The sequence below is a fragment of the Gobius niger genome, assembly GCF_951799975.1.
Source record: "Gobius niger genome assembly, chromosome: 11".
NCBI lineage: Eukaryota > Metazoa > Chordata > Actinopteri > Gobiiformes > Gobiidae > Gobius > Gobius niger.
This window is the reverse complement of record NC_136862.1, coordinates 28,693,471-28,712,287: the sequence shown is the minus strand read 5'-3', so window position 1 is coordinate 28,712,287 and position 18,817 is coordinate 28,693,471. Positions and strand designations below refer to the sequence as shown.

At 41.9% G+C, this 18,817-nt stretch overlaps 2 protein-coding genes across 2 annotated transcripts in view; one reads left to right on the top strand and one right to left on the bottom strand.

The window, feature by feature from the left end:
* klf8 (Kruppel like factor 8) overlaps positions 1-9,405 on the bottom strand; it is a 61,977-nt gene extending 52,572 nt beyond the window's left edge. Inside the window, exon 1 of the mRNA XM_079566358.1 lies at positions 9,202-9,405. Within this exon, the coding sequence (XP_079422484.1) occupies positions 9,202-9,222 (21 nt within the window). The 5' untranslated portion in view covers positions 9,223-9,405. The remainder of the gene's footprint in view (positions 1-9,201) is intronic.
* Positions 1-18,817, top strand: part of LOC306970399 (protein sprouty homolog 3) — a 489,858-nt gene that overhangs the window by 407,617 nt on the left and 63,424 nt on the right. The window lies entirely within an intron of this gene.

The following is an 18,817-nucleotide window of genomic DNA, read 5'->3' as shown; positions in this document are numbered from 1 at the left end:
TTATAATCTCACACCTAGTGTTAGAAGATAGAGAGTCTTGGCTTTCAAATGAGGTATCACACTGGCATGTACAGGCTGTTAGCTCTCCAGTCAATACGCTTTGAGATTTGGATATGCATAACCCTAACCCTACAGTGTTCATTTTGACAACATATTTTAATTTAGTCTTAGTCTTTTGACGAAAATGTGACTCGATTTTAGTCTAGTTTTAGTCGACTAAAATTGCAAGTAAATTTAGTCGCCTACATTTAAGACGAATTTAGTCGACTTTGCTTTGATAATATTCATGATAATCTTATTTAATCTTGTTCCTCTGCTTCATGGAGCTGCTCCACATGAACAAAGCTCAGAGCTGATCCTGAATTTACATGATCTGAGGCTCTTTCAGATGGTCAATAGAAGTTTGGATGATTTTAGTCTCTCCCTTTCATTTTTATTTAGTCTCATTTTAGTCGACTAAAATATCTGGACATTCTAGTCACAGTTTTAGTCTCATGAAAAACTTTTAATTTAGTTTTAGCCCAATTCTAGTCGTCAAAAATATCACTTTGACTAAAATTAAGACCAAATATTTTAGTCGATGAAATTAACACTGTAACCCTACAGGCAGAAAACAAGTTAAAATGTGTTTTTGTGTTTTTGTTTCCAAGAGAAAGTTTATTTGTCAGGAGCCCCAAAAACCTGCCTACAGTAAAGCCCACACTTTCAATGCTCTTCACAAACTTGAGTTGACAAGTTTCTCAAAGCCAGTCAGCTTCATCTTCACCTTCACCTGCAACACGTCCGCTCGCACGCGGCATTCACTCACGGACCAGGCGGGTGAAGTGGGTTCGAAATATTGACTCATTCACAGAAGCCTTTTTCGTTTTCTGTCCACTCATTTCCCCATCATTCTCTCTCGGCCACACTAACGACTCCCTGCTCCTTTAAAAAAAAAAAAAAAAAAAAAAGCCTCACAGAGCTTTTCCCTCCAACTCCCGCTCTCACCTTTGACACAGTTCATTGTTGTGGACTCTGTCGGGGGCTGAATCGATGCCCAGGGCTCAGCGGACGTTCACTTTCTTCCTCTAACGCGAGCTTCGCTGATAGCATGAAGCTCTGAGCGCGGCGGGCCGGTCTTTTAGCCCGTTTTTATAATGTACTGTGTGTTGGGGACGCAGGGTCGGCGGCCGGACAAAGCGGTGCCGTGTGAAGGAGGAGACTTTCGGTGCAATGATTAACTCCCAGTGAGGCATGTGCTGATCCCGGGCTAAAGTTTAAAAAGAGAGAAGTTAGACCAGGCCAGGGATTTCATGAATAAAGACTAAACCAAACCTCGACTTGGAATCCACACGAGCTCTAAACACACTGCAAAAAGTGGATTCTAAGCAAGTAAAAAATGTCTTACTTTAAGAAAAAAGTTCTTATTTTGTCCCTAAAGAGTAATAGTGTCCTTCCGAGCAAAGTTTTCTTGAGAAAAAAAATCTTATTTTAGGAAATAAAATCTAGCCATTTCTTGTTCAGATAAATTTGCTAAAAAACATGATAATTTTTCTTGTAACAAGAAAGAAAAACTTTTTGAATCTTCTTCAGCTTTAGACAAAGAATATTTTTCTTATTTTAAGAAAAACTAAGATCACAACAACTCTTAATGTAAGAACTGATTCTCACAGATAATACATTCCAGTCTTTAAAGTGGGCAGCTCGGTGGCACAGCGGTTAGAGCCTCAGCTTCACAGCTCGAAGGCACTGGGTTCGATTCCCACCAGGACGGGGCCTTTCTGTGTGGAGCATGTTCTCCCCGTGTGCGTACGCTTTCCCTATCACTAAAAACATGTACAACAGGTGAATCCTCCAGCAGGTGATTCTGACCATCAGCCTGGCTCCACATCATGGAGACGGGTCCCTTAAATATTGGTATTTATTAAGAACATTTTGCTCAAAAATGTGTGTAATTTAGAACATTTAAGTAAAATATCCACAATTTTTCACTAAATAAGAATGTTTTCCTTAAATTATTCCATTTTCTGAGGACATTTTGCTTAATTCTAGTTATTTATTTGCTTAAATTCAGTGTTTCTTTCTTGTTTTATGATGAGAAAAATATTCTAGAAATAAGAATTCTTAGCAAGAAAAAAAATGCTGACCCCATTGGCAGAATTTTTTCCTTGAAACAAAACAAAATGTCTTATTTTAAGATTTTTTTTCCTTGTTTTTAGGAGGGTACTTTTTGCAGTGCAGGGTCTAAAAAAGGGACTAGATCAGGTGTAAACATGTGGTTCTCAACTGGTAGGACAAGGAGAGCTTTTGTAAAGAACTATTTCTTACACAAGGTGATCTGTTTCAGTTTCACAAGAGAGCCGATCAAATCAATCCATAAAACATGAATACAATCGTTAATCAATGACATTATCCTCTTAACTCCCGCCTTTAGCGAGCACATTTTTCTTCAGTCTCCTCATTTGAAAGCTAAGACCCACAAAACTGATCTAAACCGGTCTCCATCCTCGCACTGTTGGCGCTTTTTGGTGGCGTTTCATCTCGTTTTCGTTGCTTTTTTGTTGTATTTTCATCTCGTTTTTGTCACTTTTTTGCTGCCCTTTTGTGGCTTTTATTTGGGTTAAGCCAAACTGGAGAGAACATGCTCGGTTCAGGCGGGAGTTGAGAGGTTAAAAGCCAAGAGTGCAGATCATATTCTCAGCTAAAAAAAAGAACTGCTTTCACTCTGGATTCGAACAAAAGCCCGTCTCACATCTTCACGAAGGAAGACGAAGCCTCGCCGCGTTGAGCCCTGACTCAGGGAACCACCAGGAAACATGTCCGAGATGCACCTTGATGACTTGCTCTCGTGTTTTAAAGCTTATTCTCTGAACGACGGGAAGCCAGTGCAGGGACCCGAGCGCTGGACTAACATGGTCCCGTCTCCTGGCTCCAGTCAGGACTCGGGCGGCAGCGTGAGGGGAGTGAGCAGTGCCGTTAAGAGCGGTCTAACCTGCTGGAGACAAACGGACGGATTACTCTAAGTCTGGCTAAGAGTCGTTACTTTCGATCTTGGCAAAAAGATGCAGATGATTCAGACTGTGAACTTCTTACTCCTAGATTTCTAACCTGATATTTTTGTTTTTAGAGAGTTTTCGAGACCCAATCGAAGGCTCTACTTGTTATTATGAAGTAATCCGACAAAACAAACATCATCATCAGGCAGTGTTAATTTTGACAACATATTTTATTTTAGTCTTAGTCTTTTGACTAAAATGTAATTTAATTTTAGTTGAGATTTAGTAAAAAAAAACGTTTCAATTTGAGTCTAGTTTTAGTCGACGAAAATTGCATGTCAATTTAGTCGACTTTGCATTGATAATATTCATTATAATCATATTTAATCTTGTTCCTCTGCTTCATGCAGCTGCTCCACATGAACAAAGCTCAGAGCTGATCCTTTAACAGAGGATTTACATGATCTGAGGCTCTTTCAGACGGTCAATAGAAGTTTGGATGATTTTAGTCTCTCCTTTTCATTTTTATTTAGTCTTATTTTAGTCGACTAAAATATCTGGACATTTTAGTCGTAGTTTTAGTCTCATGAGAAACGTTTAATTTAGTCTTAGTCCAATTTTAGTCGTCAATTATATCACTTTGACTAAAATCAAGACTAAATATTTTAGTCAACGAAATTAACACTGTCATCAAGTAAGGGATAATGTATAGAACGCTGGTCATTATCGGGAAAATAAGCACCGACAGGGCTTGTTTCGCCCATTTGCCAACTGAACACACACAACATAAACTTTGTACACTTTTATGAAGGTCGAAAGGTTTATTTAATGACTTCCGCGACAAATAGTTCCCAAAAGTTTGCAACGTTTTGCTAGGCTAGAAGCAGCCAGGCTAGCAGCTAGCCTAGCTACTTAGTTGAAGGCGCAGTTGGAGGAATGGTGGTGAATCTCTGGGTAAGTTGAAAGTCAGACTCACGCTAACTTCACGAGCGATTCCCCGACTTCTCTCGCAGTGACGGGGACAGAGATAGTGTCGCTACTACGTACGCGCGGAGTGATATGAAAGCACGAACTCCGTTGCCATTGGCAGCGGTCATTATTTTTTTCAGAGGTCCTTTATCAGAAAATAAAGACCGGTAGAACGTTGGGAAATCCCATTCAAATCAACGGAGCTTCTACTTACGTTGTGAAGAGCCGTATAATAAGGTTATTTAACTGGCTGAATAGACAAATATCGTAAGAATCGTTCACTCGGAAACACTGAAGAATGTTTTGCGACTCATCCGACTAAATCACGACTAAGCCCGTGTGGAACCAGGACTGAACGAGATCCCCGGACACTTTTGGCCCCCAGTGTTCTCCCACTTCCTTTCTGGGCTGAGTGTCAGTCCACAAGTGTTCCTGTGCCTTCACCAAATGCATCTAAAAATGAAAACCAGGTTGAGGGTCAAATGCCTCCCCATCTTATCGTCCTCTCAGCATGTTTCATAGAGAATGAATAATATTCTGCACTTGCTCTTCCTCCATGTCCACATCACACTATTCGCTCTGGGCAAAACACACGCAACAAAACAACACCCTTTCCATTCATTCATGCGCACCGGGCCCACGGAAAGGAAACAGATGATTTTTTTATTTGATTTTTCGTTCCATTCAACAAAAGATTTACACAACACAAGAGTCATCCCAACATAACGGAGCAGAGCAGCAGCAAGATACAGACGGCATGTTTGGAGCTCCCCATATATGGTCATGTTCGAAGCAACCACAGGGAGAAAAAAACATAAATTTCTCCCATTTCTCCACCGTTACTTTAAGAAATGCTGAAATGTGAATATACTTTTCTACTAAACAAAGAGACAGAGACATGGAGAGGGACAAAGTGGTTCAACGACCCATAAATACTTCAAAAAAACGGACAATGCTAACCTGGAAGCTAACAAAGCTAACGCTAGCTTCATGCTATGTTAGCTAACGAGTGCCGGGGTTTTTTCCGCTTCTACTGGACAATTTGCTGTGAAAAAAACCATTACTGACATTTATGTGCTAGTTCAGTTTAAGTTACCATTATTAACCGCTTAACTCCCGCCTGAACAGAGAGCATTTTCTCCAGTTCAGCTTTACCCAAATCCTGTAGGCCAGCGTAACGCCTCATTTGAAAGCTAAGATCTACGAAACTCATCTAAATGGATCTTTTTCCTCACGTCATCAGATTTTTTTCCCATCATTTTTTGGGGGTATTCAACTAATTTTTGTCACATTTTTTTCACATTTTTGTCATTTTTTTGTAATTTTTTGTCACATTTTTGTCATTTTTTGGGGTAATTTTTTTGTAATTTTTTGTCAAATATTCATCACATTTTTGTCATTTTTTTCGTCAATTTTTCGTCACTTTTTTGTCAAAGTTGTCTCACATCTTTGTCACATCTTCATCATTGTTTTCGTCTCAGTTCTGTCGCTATTTTCACACCTTTTTTTCCAGAAGCTTTTGGATTGGGGTAAAGCAAAATTGGAGAAAAATGTGCTCGGTTCAGGCGGGAGTAAAGGGGTCAACTGTCCCGAATCGCATACCGTGCTAAGTCGAGCGGAAAAATGACACCAAGTCGCAACATGCATAGAAAAGTTCAAAAAGAGTCATTGTTTTTGTCAAATCTTCAGTATAAAACAACGTAAGAGTCAAACTAAAACTGCTTCAAATACACACTTGATTTTAAAGGTCTTGCTGCCCGACAGAAGATGAGCCATTTATCATCACCTCTCACTCGAACTGTAAATATGTAAAGTCTGCTTGTTGCACTGGACGGTTTTATATTTGACTCTAATTGGATTCATTATCTGCACTTTGCTGCGTGTTCTTGGAGCTGCTGTAACAAGTGAATCCACTGCGAGATCAATGAAGTCATGTAAAAAGTTAAAGCTGACGGGTCATTCCGCCAAAACAGTGCCTTCTGCGTCCCAAGGAAATAAACATCACAAAATGCCAATCACAACCGGCTGCAACTATTACATAAAATTATTCAGATATTTTTTTCTAATAATTAATAGTTTTGAAACTATTTTCATAAAATTGTGTTTTTTTCCTGTGCTTTTTCATCATTAAAATGTGTAAATTGTTGCTCAAACTATAAAAGAATCACTGAATTACATTGTCCATGAAGAGATCTCACTATTTTACTGTTTTTAAGTATAAGTATAAGTATAAAAAATTATTTCAATGAAACGTTTGCAGTTCCATGTCTGTTCCTAACGTTTTGTCATCCCTGTTACAAACTACAAAATCTCTCCACATATTAAAGGTTCAGTCCAATGACATCACAATCAAGAAGTTGTTACATTAAGAGGAGATTTTCCCACAATCAGTGACTCTCACTCCATATTTTACTCTATGAACTACTGTTTGTGGACATTTGGGGGGGGGGGGTATATCATGTCATTCCTGTTGCCAATTTTTAATGTGCAAAGTGTTTCTGTTCTAACTTATTTAATCAATATCTACAAGAAATGTTGTTTCAGTGGGCACGGCATGTGCTTCGGTGCTAGTTGCCATTGGCCAAATCTGGTCAAATTTTGTCATTCCTGTTACCGTCATTCCTGTTGCCATTCTGAGGAAGAGAAATAGAAATAGAAAAATCCATTCAAAAAAAAGAGAAGCTGCAATGGCCACCGTACATTTGTGTACACCTAAACATATGCCAATTCCAAAAATATCAAGAAAAATCATTTTTTCACAAAACTGTTTTGGGGCGGTTTTAAAGCTGAAAAGACACCGATTTGGCAGAATGACCCTCACATACAAGATACGATCTGCACTGTACTGTACCATTGTGTATACTGTTATATGTTACTTATCCATCAGTGTTAATTTTGACAACATATTTTAATTTAGTTTTAGTCTTTTGACGAAAATGTAATTCGATTTGAGTCTAGTTTTAGTCGACTAAAATTGCAAGTAAATTTAGTCGACTGAATTTAAGACTAATTTAGTCGACTTTGCATTGATAATATTCATTATAATCATATTTAATGTTGTTCCTCTGCTTCATGGAGCTGCTCCCACATGAACAAAGCTCAGAGAATTTACATGATCTGAGGCTCTTTCAGACGGTCAACAGAAGTTTGGATGATTTTAGTCTCTTCTTTTCATTTTTATTTAGTCTTATTTTAGTCGACTAAAATATCTGGACATTTTAGTCATAGTTTTAGTCTCATGAGAAACTTTTAATTTAGTTTTAGTCCAATTTTAGTCGGAAAAAAAAACACTTTGACTAAAACTAAGACTAAATATTTCAGTCGACGAAATTAACACTGTATCCATCCCCAGGCACGATGCTGTGAGCGTGTGCCTGCTTAGGAAAATGTAGGGAAAGGTTTTGTTGTTGCAGGATGTGGGGTTTTGTGTATGTTTGTGGTTAAGTGATTATTAAATATAGATTTCTGTACAAATGTCTCTCAATAAGGTAAAATGAGTCCCAGTGTAAAGCTTGTTTGTATATGTTTTTATTCAGAAGGTGTACCTCTGATCAATCAGGTCTTGGGAAAATAAGCTTTCTGTCTGGCAACATTAAAGAAATATCAATATCAGCTCAAATCAGCCAGTCTTTTGAACAGCAGTGACACAAACGGGCTGTTCTGTTGCAGGGGCTGGACTGGGACTGAAACACAGCCCTGGACTCTGACCAGCCTGGCCCAAACAAGCGTAATTGTGACACTTCCACAAATACATATTTCAACCTTTTACCCCCCGCCTTAACATTAACGAGTGCATTTTCCCCAATTCGGCTTTTTATTATTATTTTTTTGACTGGTATCATCAGCAAAAAGAACTGGAAAGGTGGTCGTAGAAACAGAAGCAAAATCATTCATATAAATAATAAATAATAGTGGTCCCAAAACTGAACCTTGTGGTACACCATACTCCACGGAATTCCTTTTAGATTCATGTTTTTTTTATACTGGGCTTTACCCAAATCTAAAAGCTTCTCAACTGGAGAGCAACAATGTAACGCCTCATTTGAAAGCTAAGACCTACAAAGGTGATGGAAACTTCTCGTCACGTCGCCACATTTTTGTCATATTTTTTTCTATCATCTTTTGTTGTGTTTTTCTCACGTTTTTGTAGTTTTTTTTGTCCGTGTTTTTCTCATGTTTTTGTCGACTTTTCATCCTCTTTTTCTCGCTATTTTGATGCTTTTCTTTTTAGCTTTCAGATTTGGGTAAAGCTCGGTTGAGGCGTTTGCAAGTATGTGAAACGCTTGTGTTTCAGACGCTCAAACCAAAAGGGAGATTACAAAATTGCACAATTCAATCAGCGTTCGGCCAAAACACAAAGAAGAATCACTCGGAACCCCCCGCCTTAACAGAAGAGCGCACATTCACCAGTTCAGCTTCACCCAAATCCATAGGCCAGTGCGGCGCCTCATTTGAAAGCTAAGCCCGACAAAACTATTAAAAAAAAAATCTAAATCCTTCCTCGCGGTGTCGACACTTTGTCAAAATAGAGACAAAAACGTGGGGGGAAAATGTCACTTTTTTTTTTTCAAGAAGCTTTAAGATTTGGGTAAAGCCATAATGTGACAAAAATGTGCCGGGTTCAGGTGGGGGTTAAGAGGTTATACCCCCCCAAAAAACACCCAGTAATGAACCATGAATGACTCCAGTGGCTAAACAGCCCCCGAAACCTGCGCGTAAAATGTTGCTGGATTAAGCAACGCGTCCAGAGCGCGGCCCCGCTGGCCCATTGTAAACACGGGGGGGGGGGGGCTCCTGCTGCGTTAAAGTGAACTCGTTTAACACATTACTCCCCCCTCGCCTCCCCCCGAGCCGACTTCCTCTGCTACTGTCGCTTTAAGAAGAGCCAAGATGGTGCCCTCCGCGCAGCAGCCCGTGCCTTCCTTCCGTCCCTGTGCCTCGGCGGCTCTCGTCTCTCTCCCACGGCTCGGTACAAGCACACACCCCCCCCCCACCACCCCCAGACCTCCACACCGACACGCTCCCGACAAACACACGCACAACAACACCGGAGAGAGGAGGCGCAATGAGGTCACCGTCCTACCGTGCGATGTCCCCCACCCCACGCGCGCACCCTCTCTCCCAAAGTCAAGCTAATTTGGCCACGGCGTAGCCAGCGAGGAGCAAACGCGCCCCCTCCTCTTCCTCGCTGTCCGAGCGTCAGTGTCAGGGGGGGAGAGGAGGAGGAAGAGGAGAAGGAGGAATATCATGTACTTACTTTCCTGCTCGCCGTGTGCATCTCGAGGGTGGAGCAGGCGGGCGGGGGTCGCTCAGGCGCTGGGGTGTAGCTCGGCTCAACCGTATAGCTCTGGAACCGGGGCTAGTTTTTGATTTTTTCCCCCTCCCTCCCGGCAGATAAGCTCTAAACCCCCCGAAAAAAAAAAATCTCCGCGGTCAATTCATTTCGCCGGGTTTCTCCTCTGAGCAAAAATCCACCCAAAATGTAAACAAAACAAAGCCCCTGAAAAGGCGCCCCGGGTACGCGCGGGTCGGTGTAAGGTAAGAGCTGATGGCGGTGAGCAGCCCTGTTCTCTCACACACACGCGCTCACACACGCTCGCCCTGCGCTTCGTTCCTTCGTGTTGTTGCCGTGAATCTAGGGCTGGGCTGGGCTGGCTCTCTCTGCCTGTTCCTCCTCCGCCTCAGACCCCACCCAGTGTCCCCACCCCATCGGCGCGCTCGCTCCACCGCAGTCTGTGCGCGTAGAGAGAGGAGAGGACGGGGCGTGACTGAACAGGAGAGCGGTGGCCCTGCTGGTCAGCCCTGCTGGTCAGCCAGGGAGAGACTACACTGTTACAGTTACAGGGCTGGTCAGTAACTGTACCAATGTGCTTAGGAACAAGTGTTGTTTGGGTTGTGGAAGCGGCCGTGGTGCGTTCACGGGGGGTGGGGATGGATGTCACCTTCCTGACGTCAGACACAGGCTAATTGAGGACACTGGAGAAGAGAGGAGGGGGTTTGGAGGGCGTACAGTGGATGGAACAGCCGAGGTCCTTCTGCACATCAGCGTTTAGGGGATGATGGTCTATACTAGAAACAGCTTGTGTTGCATCACTTGGCCCAACATAGCATGACCTCATCCAGGTGTTTCCTGGGATGGTGCATGTGGAGGTGCGTGTTATAATAACAGTTCAAAGTCTGATCAATGTCTCACTTTGTTGGAATCAAACTGCATTTTGTCATAATATGACCTTGTGCAATAACTATAGGATATTTTTGTGTGAAATTTGTGCAGACGCTATAAAACAGGTCACTAGAGCATTTCTAATGCAAGAATATAAAGTTTGTTTTATTCATTAGTATAAATAGTTCTTTTCTAAAACAAAGTTTTTTTTAATCATTTGTAAATGAACCTATATTTCTCTGTTTATAAGGGAAGACATGTTTATTTATACCGCGCATTTCGTAAATGAGGAAACTCAATGCACCTAAACTAAAGAGAAATGAGCTAGTTAACTGTAAATTGCTCGTCGTGGTCCAACTATATTCCTAACACATGTTTAACATCATGGAGATGCGTTTATGAGCATGATTCACAACTGTCAGGGGGAAATGACAGAGCCAGTGTTTCTTGGGGTGACCGTTTGAGAACAGGAGTGATGTGAGCGACTCATTAGCTCATTAATTACAAATAACAATGGGTTTTAAGCTTTCTGCATTCATGGAGTGGTGACACCTGCAGTGGGCAGTCACATTCAGGCCCCCCTGGAGGCCCTGGTCAGGGAGATGTTAGCCTCCATCAGGCTCATTGTTTTTAGCATCAATGCTTCTACGACGGGTCATAATACACTGCTGGCACTGGTCTATTTTCACTCCATAAATGTCTGCAAACACAATATAGAGAGATAGGATTTCACTTACGTGATAATAATAGCCCCTTTAATTACATATAAACACCTAAATAGTGATCACCTGTACTCCTCAGACCAGGAATCTGTGAGAATAACATATATATGGCAACTAGGAGCCTGTAAATGTTAACAGTGAAATAAAACTATAGACTGCAGTGGGCTTTATATAAAAATGCGGCACATTATTACAAAATGCAGATTTATGGCTCCTGGACGTCTTTATATAATCCAACAATGGTCCAAAATATGGTCAATATTATGATAAAAGCTCCATCTGTGATAAAAGCATAAAAACAAAGGTTTATGAAAGAGAAGCTCATGGTGACACTCCAGGAAAGATGAACATTTCTATTTGAGCTGCACTCTCTCGCTTCCACTGCTTTGCAACAGTGGCCCCAACAAACTGTGGTCCATGACTCCCTCAAGGCATAGAGCTTTAATTCACTCACTCACGCACTCACTCACGAACTCACTCACGAACTCACTCACAAACTCATTCACGTACGCGCTCACTCACGAACTCACTCACGAACTCACTCACGAACTCATTCACGTACGCGCTCACTCACGAACTCACTCACGAACTCATTCACGTACGCGCTCACTCACGTACGCGCTCACTCACGAACTCACTCACGAACTCACTCACGAACTCATTCACGTACGCGCTCACTCACGAACTCACTCACGAACTCATTCACGTACGCGCTCACTCACGAACTCACTCACGAACTCACTCACGAACTCATTCACGTACGCGCTCACTCACGAACTCACTCACGAACTCACTCACGAACTCATTCACGTACGCGCTCACTCACGAACTCACTCACGAACTCACTCACGAACTCATTCACGTACGCGCTCACTCACGAACTCACTCACGAACTCACTCACGAACTCATTCACGTACGCGCTCACTCACGAACTCACTCACGAACTCACTCACGAACTCATTCACGTACGCGCTCACTCACGAACTCACTCACGAACTCATTCACGAAATCATTCACGTACGCGCTCACTCACGAACTCACTCACGAACTCACTCACGAACTCACTCACGAACTCACTCACGAACTCATTCACAAACTCATTCACGTACGCGCTCACTCACGAACTCACTCACGAACTCATTCACAAACTCACTCACGTACGCGCTCACTCACGAACTCACTCACAAACTTATTCACAAACTCATTCACGTACGCGCTCACTCACGAACTCACTCACAAACTTATTCACAAACTCATTCACGTACGCGCTCACTCACAAACTTATTCACAAACTCATTCACGTACGCGCTCACTCACAAACTCATTCACAAACTCACTCACAAACTTATTCACAAACTCATTCACGTACGCGCTCACTCACAAACTCATTCACAAACTCATTCACAAACTCATTCACGTACGCGCTCACTCACGAACTTATTCACAAACTCATTCACGTACACACTCACGAACTCACTCACGAACTCACTCACGAACTCATTCACGTACGCGCTCACTCACGAACTCACTCACAAACTCACTCACGAACTCACTCACAAACTCACTCACAAACTCACTCACGAACTCACTCACGAACTCATTCACGTACGCGCTCACTCACAAACTCACTCACGAACTCATTCACGAACTCACTCACGAACTCATTCACAAACTCATTCACGTACGCGCTCACTCACAAACTCACTCACAAACTCACTCACGAACTCACTCACGAACTCATTCATGTACGCGCTCACTCACGAACTCACTCACGAACTCATTCACGTACGCGCTCACTCACGAACTCACTCACGAACTCACTCACGAACTCACTCACGAACTCACTCACGATCTCATTCACGTACGCGCTCACTCACAAACTCACTCACAAACTCACTCACAAACTCACTCACGAACTCACTCACGAACTCATTCACGTACGCGCTCACTCACGAACTCATTCACGTACGCGCTCACTCACAAACTCATTCACGTACGCGCTCACTCACGAACTCACTCACGAACTCACTCACGTACGCGCTCACTCACAAACTCACTCACGAACTCACTCACAAACTCATTCACGTACGCGCTCACTCACAAACTCACTCACGAACTCATTCACGAACTCATTCACGAACTCATTCACGAACTCACTCACGAACTCACTCACGAACTCATTCACGTACGCGCTCACTCACGAACTCACTCACGAACTCACTCACAAACTCACTCACGAACTCACTCACGAACTCATTCACGAACGCGCTCACTCACGAACTCATTCACGAACGCGCTCACTCACGAACTCATTCACAAACTCATTCACGAACTCACTCACGAACTCATTCACGAACGCGCTCACTCACGAACTCATTCACGAACGCGCTCACTCACGAACTCACTCACGTACGCGCTCACTCACGAACTCACTCACGAACTCATTCACGTACGCGCTCACTCACAAACTCATTCACGTACGCGCTCACTCACAAACTCATTCACGTACGCGCTCACTCACGAACTCACTCACGAACTCACTCAGGTACGCGCTCACTCACAAACTCACTCACGAACTCACTCACGAACTCACTCACAAACTCATTCACGTACGCGCTCACTCACAAACTCACTCACGAACTCATTCACGAACTCATTCACGAACTCACTCACGAACTCACTCACGAACTCATTCACGTACGCGCTCACTCACAAACTCACTCACAAACTCACTCACAAACTCACTCACAAACTCACTCACAAACTCACTCACAAACTCACTCACAAACTCACTCACAAACTCACTCACAAACTCACTCACGAACTCACTCACGAACTCATTCACGTACGCGCTCACGAACTCATTCACGTACGCGCTCACTCACGAACTCACTCACGAACTCACTCACGAACTCATTCACGTACGCGCTCACTCACGAACTCACTCACGAACTCACTCACAAACTCACTCACGAACTCACTCACGAACTCATTCACGTACGCGCTCACTCACGAACTCACTCACGAACTCATTCACGTACGCGCTCACTCACGAACTCACTCACGAACTCACTCACGAACTCATTCACGTACGCGCTCACTCACGAACTCACTCACGAACTCATTCACGTACGCGCTCACTCACGAACTCACTCACGAACTCACTCACGAACTCACTCACGAACTCACTCACGAACTCATTCACGTACGCGCTCACTCACGAACTCACTCACGAACTCACTCACGAACTCACTCACGAACTCATTCACGTACGCGCTCACTCACGAACTCACTCACGAACTCACTCACGAACTCACTCACGAACTCATTCACGTACGCGCTCACTCACGAACTCACTCACGAACTCACTCACGAACTCATTCACGAACGCGCTCACTCACGAACTCATTCACAAACTCATTCACGTACGCGCTCACAAACTCACTCACAAACTCATTCACGTACGCGCTCACTCACGAACTCACTCACGAACTCACTCACGAACTCACTCACGAACTCACTCACGAACTCATTCACAAACTCATTCACGTACGCGCTCACTCACAAACTCATTCATGTACGCGCTCACTCACAAACTCATTCACTCATTCATTTACTCATTCATTCACGTACGCGCTCACTCACAAACTCATTCATGTACGCGCTCACTCACAAACTCATTCACTCATTCATTTACTCATTCATTCACGTACGCGCTCACTCACAAACTCATTCATGTACTCGCTCACTCACAAACTCATTCACGAACTCATTCACGTACAGCATCCAGCATGCATGTGCCGAGTTGTCGCTCACGCATTCACTCAATCATTTACAGATTTAGTGAGGCTTTATGTCTTTTGTTCATTCATTTTTTTCAACATAAAAGCTGAGTGTGTATCAATAACAGTTTGTTTTTTTTTTTTTTACTCTTTTTTGACCCATAGTCTTTATATGATGAATGCTGGAGCCAGAACTGGAACCCACAGATCCCTGTTCTGCCACTGACTCTGAATTTGAAAGGATTCCAGAGGGTCTGATACAAATCACCAGCCCACCCTTGTCATATTTACAAGTCACTTTATGTCTGATGAGATTATGTAAAAACAAAGCCCAGACTTTAGGGCTTCAGGCAGCGTGGGAACATAAATCTGCAAGGCTTCATCGCAGCATTATCGCTAGTGTTTCTGCATTTGATCCAACCTTTGAGGCTGCCGGGGGCAACCTGTGAGGAGACCTTCAAAAATAACACATGGGAACAATCTATACAGTGACAAAAAGTAACACAATCAGCCAATTAAGTGCCTCTTGTACTAAACCTTTAAAACAAACGATTTTCATGCGAGGAAAAAAGACTTGTTTGATGATATATTGAAGCTGGTTTATGCAGCCTACAGTTCTGAGTCTAAAGCATCAGAATTCAGTGGCTTGGAACTTTGAGCGAGTCCCTTTGTTAAAAATAGAGCCCAATCTGCCAGAGCCTATAATACAGTTTCTCTGTGAGCGCAGGCTTTAGCTGTGCCTCTTGCAGATCTGTCCCCCAGCCTTTATCGCAGCAGCAGGTTATAGCATCGTGTGCTATAGACTCTCAGCCTCTAAGACAGACTTTATTGATCCACAATCAACAAATTAACGAAAGATCATCATGGCCCCCTAATAATATTTATTTACTCTATTCAAAGGAATTTGTTGTTATTGTACAGCTAAAATTACAGGAAAAGCAACATCTGGCTTTGACTTTGGGCTAAATAAACCACTACTCCAGACTATTGGACAAGATGCGTTGTATTAAAGGTCCTATATCATGCTATTTTAGCCATTCCAAAGTTAAGTATAGGCATTTATATGATATATTGTACCTCTACCACTATGGAGCACTCATTTTTGTGATAAATATAAGTGTTTTCTGGAGGTATTTTTCGAACCCGGAAGACAAAACGCTTCGATTCAGTTAACTCCGCCCCCTCTCTCCGCACATACAACTTTACCGTAATATAAATAAACAGCAATAAGTGAAATTGCTTCACGATGCAGTTATAAGGAGTTGACATCTGCAACACAGCTTCATAAATGGCTAACACACAAGCTAATATGCTAACACACATGCTAATATGCTAACACACGTTTGGACTGACTCACCCTCTGCTCCATCGCTGTTTACATTGTGGGACTCGTGTTGGTTATAAAAGTTAATCCACTTTGGTTCTGGCGAAGGTTCACCAAACATCCATCAGTTACAGTCACAGAAAAACAATATTTTGGGTGATAGTCGCTGAATCCCGGAGAAAAAAACAGCTGAGTGGCCTCTTCTTGAAAAAGGTTGAATAAAGTCCCGTCCTCGTAGCCAAACGTGCTTCTTTTTCTCCGTGACATTATCGTTAGGTAAGAATAAAGAACAGGTGTGTCCAGTTATAACGAGCTCCATCTTCAGCTGCAGCGCAAACATGACTGATCTGTTCAGACGCTCAGGGGATGTGTTTGTTTTGGCCACAGCTGACCTGGAAGCACCACTGGCACATCCTTTTTATTTTTTTAAATGTATTATTATTATTTTTTTTCTCTTTGTTTCTCTCTTACAACAGAAATAATAAAAAGGCTATTTTACAAATTAAAATCACGCTGTAAGACATTACATTACAGACGTCGAGCACTTCCGTTCCGCTGTTACGACACAACTGAACACTCAGTCGTTCACCAGGAGAGGGCGGAGCAGCTGCTCAGAGAGCAGGATTCAGGAGGATTACTGAGAGCTGCGTGAATGAAGCCACAAACCACTCTGGGGGTGTTTTTGACAAGGAAATAGCATAACAACATGGCTAAAAGCTCTAAAAAGTCGATTTTGCATGATATAGGACCTTTGAGCCTATTATAAACATGTTCTTTTTCCAATGGGAGCTTCATAAATTGGCTCAAATTTTGCCATTTTGGTCCGTAGCATAAGCGTTATTATTAGTTCCTTAAATAAAATGCAAATTATTGCAGGTGTCAAAGAGAGGGCGACATTAGATTAGATTGGTTGTGGTGTATACTTGTTCCTATAACTTCCTAACGTATTTCTAGCATCCAAGTTCTTCACAGAGATGAGTTTATAAACACAACCTTTCGGGAGCAGTGCCAAAAAAACTAGCCGCTATGTTTGTAATTTGCAAAGTATCTGGAATTAGATGCACAGCACACACAGGTCATTCCCCCCCCCCCCCCCCACAAATACAATACCATACAACTTTACAATATGATGGACACCAAAATCTGCAACATTGCGGCTCCCTTATCAATCCGAGATGCCGAAGAGGCCCCTAATATAATAATTTACTCTATTCAAATGAATGTAGGCTAATTACTGGTTTAAAGTGGGACATTTTAGTAGATAAATGTATGTTTACTTTCCCAAAAACCACTGGCCTTAATAATTATGCCTAGGCTGATCTAAACCAAGGCACACATTCTAAACAGGGCGTGATGAAGCTAGTTGGGTCAAGGGTGATCTCAGAGATTGCCTTTTGAATCCCACGCCCTGTCTAATAAAGCAGGGAGTGTCCAACAACGGCATGTTTGGGCTAAGGCAGGCTTCTTTAGAAACAGCAGAGTAAATCACTGACTGATCCAGATTTCACAGTGAATTTCATACAATTGACTCAGTATTCTGCTGTAAATGTGGCGACAAAAACACGTACGCTAAACCTCTTACATAACCAGCGCATAACCCGCCTTAACTCGGTGCATTTTCTCCAGTTGAGACAATTTACCCAAATCTAAAAGCTTCTCGACCGGAGCTTACAGCCTGGTTTGAAAGCTAAGATCTACAAAACTGATTGCCACATTGTCGCCACATTTTTGTCACATTTTTGTCATGTTTTTGACATTTCTTTGGCCATGTTTTTGACGTTTTTTGTTGCTTTTTTGTCTTGTTTTCATCACTTTTTTGACACTTTTTGTCACTTTTTGCCGTTTTTTTCGTCTTTTTTTTGTCACATTTTTGTTGTTTTTTTGTAGTTTTTTGCTGTGTTTTTGACGTTTTTTGTTGCTTTGTCACAGTTTTTTGTTGCTTTTTTGTCTTGTTTTCATCACTTTTTTGACACTTTTTTGTCACTTTTTGCCATTTTTTGCCATTTTTTTGCCAATTTTTTGCCAATTTTTTCGTTGTGTTTTTGTCACATTTTTGTTGTGTTTCAGTAGTTTTTTTTGCCGTGTTTAGGTCCCTTTTTCACTGCTTTTTTCGTTCCTTTTTTAGCGCTTTTTTTTGTTTTTTTGTCACATTTTTGTTGTGTTTTCGTAGTTTTTTTGCCGTGTTTTTGACATTTTTTTGTTGCTTTTTCACCGTTTTTTGTTGCTTTTTTGCCTTGTTTTCATCACTTTTTTGACACTTTTTTGTCACTTTTTGTTGCGTTCTGGTAGGTTATTTTGAAGTGTTTTTGATGTTTTCTGTTGCTTTTTCAACGTTTGTTTTGTTTCTTTTTTGTTGCAGTTTTGTCGTGTTTTTGTCACATTCTTGTTGTTTTTTTTGTAGTTTTTTGCTGTGTTTTTGACGTTTTTTGTTGCTTTGTCAGTTTTTTGCTGCTTTTTTGCCTTGTTTTCATCACTTTTTTGACACTTTTTGTCCCTTTTTGCCGTTTTTTTCCTTGTGTTTTTGTCACATTTTTGTTTTTTGTTTCAGCAGTTTTTTTGCCGTGTTTAGGTCCCTTTTTCACTGCTTTTTACGTTCCTTTTCTAGCGCTTTTTTGTGTTTTTGTCATTTTTTGTTGCTTTTGCTTTTTTGCCTGGTTTTCATCACTTTTTTGACACTTTTTTTGTCACTTTTTGTTGTGTTCTGGTAGGTTATTTTGCCATCTTTTTGATGTTTTTTGTCGCTTTTTCACCGTTTGTTTTGTTTTGTTGTTTTTCGTAGTTTTTTGCCGTGTTTTTGACATTTTTTGTTGCTTTTCACTGCTTTGGTGTCGCTTTTTCTTTGCTGTTTCATTCATATTTTTAGTCGTGTTTTTGTTGCTTT